The 3,502-nt window shown below is 43.3% G+C and overlaps 1 protein-coding gene across 1 annotated transcript; it reads right to left on the reverse strand.

The window, feature by feature from the left end:
• Positions 1 to 1,303: 1,303 nt before the first annotated feature.
• On the reverse strand, positions 1,304 to 3,260 carry LOC139033979 (importin subunit alpha-1). The gene has a single exon (XM_070464070.1). It carries the CDS (start codon positions 3,139 to 3,141, stop codon positions 1,552 to 1,554), a length of 1,590 nt encoding a protein of 529 aa, XP_070320171.1. The 5' UTR covers positions 3,142 to 3,260; the 3' UTR covers positions 1,304 to 1,551.
• Positions 3,261 to 3,502: the final 242 nt, after the last annotated feature.

Here is a 3,502-nt window from a genome sequence, read left to right on the forward strand (position 1 = left end):
AGCGACTGAGCAGGCCACAGGCATAAACATATAGAGAGAAAACACATATGGAAAAATATTAATTATTTAATCCAGGTGGAGACCATAAATGAGATTACTATCCTATTCTTTCAACTTTGTCCATACTAAAAAATTTCCAAGCTGAAAAGTTGGGGGAGAAAATCAATAAAGAAAAAAATGAGGGAAATTTGCAAGATAATCGCAGTGAAAATAATCACAGTTTTTCCTAAAAAAAAAAACAAAAAAAAAAAAACCCAAACCCAGACCTTGTAGCCAGACAGAAACATCCAGCATTCTTGGCTGGCTGTCAGTCAATCAATTATTCAACACTTGTTTATTACAGGTCTCTGTTGGGTTTAGAACTTCTCTAAAATCCAAAAGGGATACAAAAATGTGCACTATGGGGTTTCTGTTCTCAAAACTGCTAAGGATTAAGCTCAGCTCCACAGAATTTTTTTTTGCTCTGGATCTAATCTCTTGGGAAGTTCTATAAAAGCACCTAAATTATCCATACCTCTGTTAGCAAAGATGCTTCATCCTCAGACAGAATGTCTTTTTAGAAACTTCTTAACCAGGAAGAGAATCCAGGATGTTCTAGAATGTCAGAAAAGAGAGATTATACTAAGAAAAATTCCTGCATCTGATACCAAGGGGGCCAATGGGCTGGACACAAGATGCACGCACGGTGTCTGGAGGTCCTAGGAAGGAAACACAATGTTAAGCATGAAAGAACATAAGAAAGGTTTGACGTCTGCAGGGATGAGGGATGGAGAGCTCTGGAGAGAAAAGGGCTTGAGAGAGAGGGCCTGATGAGCCTGATGAGGTTGGTGATGAGAAGGAGACAGTCACAGCTTGTCCCGCTTCGAGGATGGGGCGGTGAGCTGGGCAGGTGACTGTGGGGAAGTATCTGGGAATCAGCTCCCTTAGTCAGCTGCAGGATAAGATGAACAGGCCTGGGGGTCATTTCTGAGCTATTTTTGCATAAGGAGGCAATGGGAGGGAGAACATTTCTCCCCAGGAAGATAACTGATCATTCCTGAGCATTTCATTGAGTAACTGGGGATAAAGGGTTCAAAGTATAAATCTCCAGTAAGCTGAGTCACCTATTTGGCAAAGACTTTTTTGAGTATATACTGTTTTCAAGCTCTATTATAGGTTACAGGAAACACTGATGAAGAACACAGAGAAAAACCTCTGCTTTCAAGCAAAAAAAAAAAAAAAAAACCTCACACTTTCTAGTATAGTGTATACAAGGCGGAGGAAATGGGTTTCTTTCTTTTTTTTTTTTTTTTGAAGTAAAGAAAAGGGTGGAATTTAATCTTTATTTACAGGACACTGCAAGATATGAAATTCCACACAGAAATAAGAAACCCATTGAGAGGAGAAGCTTCATACAGTATGTACAGTTTGGAACTGTTCAAGTATAGTTTTGTTGTAAAAAGTGCTACAATAACAAACCACATTTAAAAAGAGTTCTTAGTAGAGAAACAGTAAGACAAACTTATACCAAACATAGTACACAACAAACAACTTTAAGCCTCAGATGTACATTTAAAAGTTGAAGGTCCCAGCAGAGCCATCCTGCACTTGGAATGTATAGCCTTCAGAGGTAGTTTCTGGCACAACATTTTGATCTTCCTCTTCCTCTACAGAGAAATACTTCTCAATCAAGTTTAATGAAGCTTTGTACACAGACTCATTTTCATGGTTTTGCAGAGCTTCAATTTTGTCCAAACCTCCACATTCTTCAATCATTATACTAAGTTTCTCAGTTTCACCTAGTTTCTCAGCAGCCCGAAAGATATTTGAAATGGCATCCAGAATAACCAGAACAATTTTGGTATCTTTTGCAGTTAGGAGGTTCATCAACGGCTCTATTATGCCACAATGAACAAGGTACACAATCTGCTCAACAGTTCCGCCACTTGTATAGTTGTTCACAGCCCATGCGGCTTCCTTTTGTGTCTTAAAGTCTGCCTTTGAGAGAAGGCCAACAAGGAATGGGACTAATCCATGATTCACAACTTGTTGTATCTGGTCCTGGCGGCCGGCTGTGATGTTTGACATTGTCCACGTAGCTTCCTTCTGAATATTAGTTTTGGAGTTTGTTAGCAGGCTAGGAAACACGGCAAGTGCTCCTGCATCTATTACAACCTGTGTTTGTTCATCTGTCCCAGTGACAATATTTCCTATGGCTCTGAGCGCAGGAGTCACAATTGGCAATTCAGTAGCTCCTAAAAGCTTCACAAGTTGGGGTACAACCCCAGTTTTCACAACCATTTCAATCCGTTCATTTGGACCATCAGTAAGGTAGGAAATAGCCCAGCAGGTATCAGCTAATACTTCTGGATCATCGTGATGCAGGAGACGAACTAAAGTAGGAAGAATCTGCTCAATAGCCTCTAAGGGGGGTGCAGGATTCTTGTTGCGACAAAGATTTGAAAGTGTCCAGGTAAGATTACGTAAGTAACCGCATGCTAGAGATGACATATCAGGGACAGCCAGAAGCGCCAATAGTGGATCAACTGCACCATACTTGATAACCAAGTCTCGGAAAACTGAACCATCACCTGCAATGTTTCCTAGAGCCCATACAGCTTGTTCACTGATGTGAGCATGGGGAGATGCCAACAGAGAAATGAATGCTGGGATAGCACCTCCGTCTACCACAGCCTTGGTCTGTTCTGATGTCCCAGAACCAATGTTAGTGAGGGCCCAAGCAGATCCGAACTGAATGGGACTACAATCAGTTCTTCCCAAGAAGGACACAAATTTTGGAATCAAACCAGCCCGAATTATGTTGTCAATAGGGGGCTGTTTTTCCCTAGAAAGCAGTTTCCTAGCAGCTTGAGTAGCTTGGAGCTGGCTTTCCAAATTGTTGCTATTTATGCCTTTGACAATATCATCAACAGACCAATTTACAGTGCCCTGGTTGTTGCGGTTTTCCTGCAGTGGAGAAGTAGCATCATCAGGAAAAGAGCTGACATTTCTCCTTTTCAGCATCTGGTCATCCTTCTTAGCTTTCCTTAGCTCCACATTAACTTCTATTCGGCGCCGCCTCATTTCTGTACTGTCTTTCCCCTTGTTCTTGAATCTGTTAAGGCGGGGAGCTGGTGAATTAGCATTCTCATTGGTGGACATGATTATGACACAAAGGGAGAAAGCTACACAGCAGGCTCAAGCGTCCACCGGAGGCGGTGCGCGGCGCACAAGCTGCGGGATCTGCTGCCTCTAAACGTCCACCACGGTCAGCCCGAGGACGATGTTGGAAATGGGTTTCAATTCATTTGGATCTTCTGCTCCAGACTTCGCTGTTGGTGGGGGAGAGCTGGAGGTGGGCCCCAGAGGTTAGTCCGAGAGGCCTGCAGAGGGCGCTGCAGAGGCTGAGGATGAGCCCCAAGAGGGTCCAGGTGTCCACAGGTGCCTCCCAGACGCCCACACCCCAAGGCGAGCCCAGCTGACTCCAGAATGGGTAGAGAGAAGCAGAAACCGCACTGACGCA

Source organism: Odocoileus virginianus, unplaced genomic scaffold, assembly GCF_023699985.2.
Source record: "Odocoileus virginianus isolate 20LAN1187 ecotype Illinois unplaced genomic scaffold, Ovbor_1.2 Unplaced_Contig_14, whole genome shotgun sequence".
In the NCBI taxonomy this organism is placed as follows: Eukaryota; Metazoa; Chordata; class Mammalia; order Artiodactyla; family Cervidae; genus Odocoileus; species Odocoileus virginianus.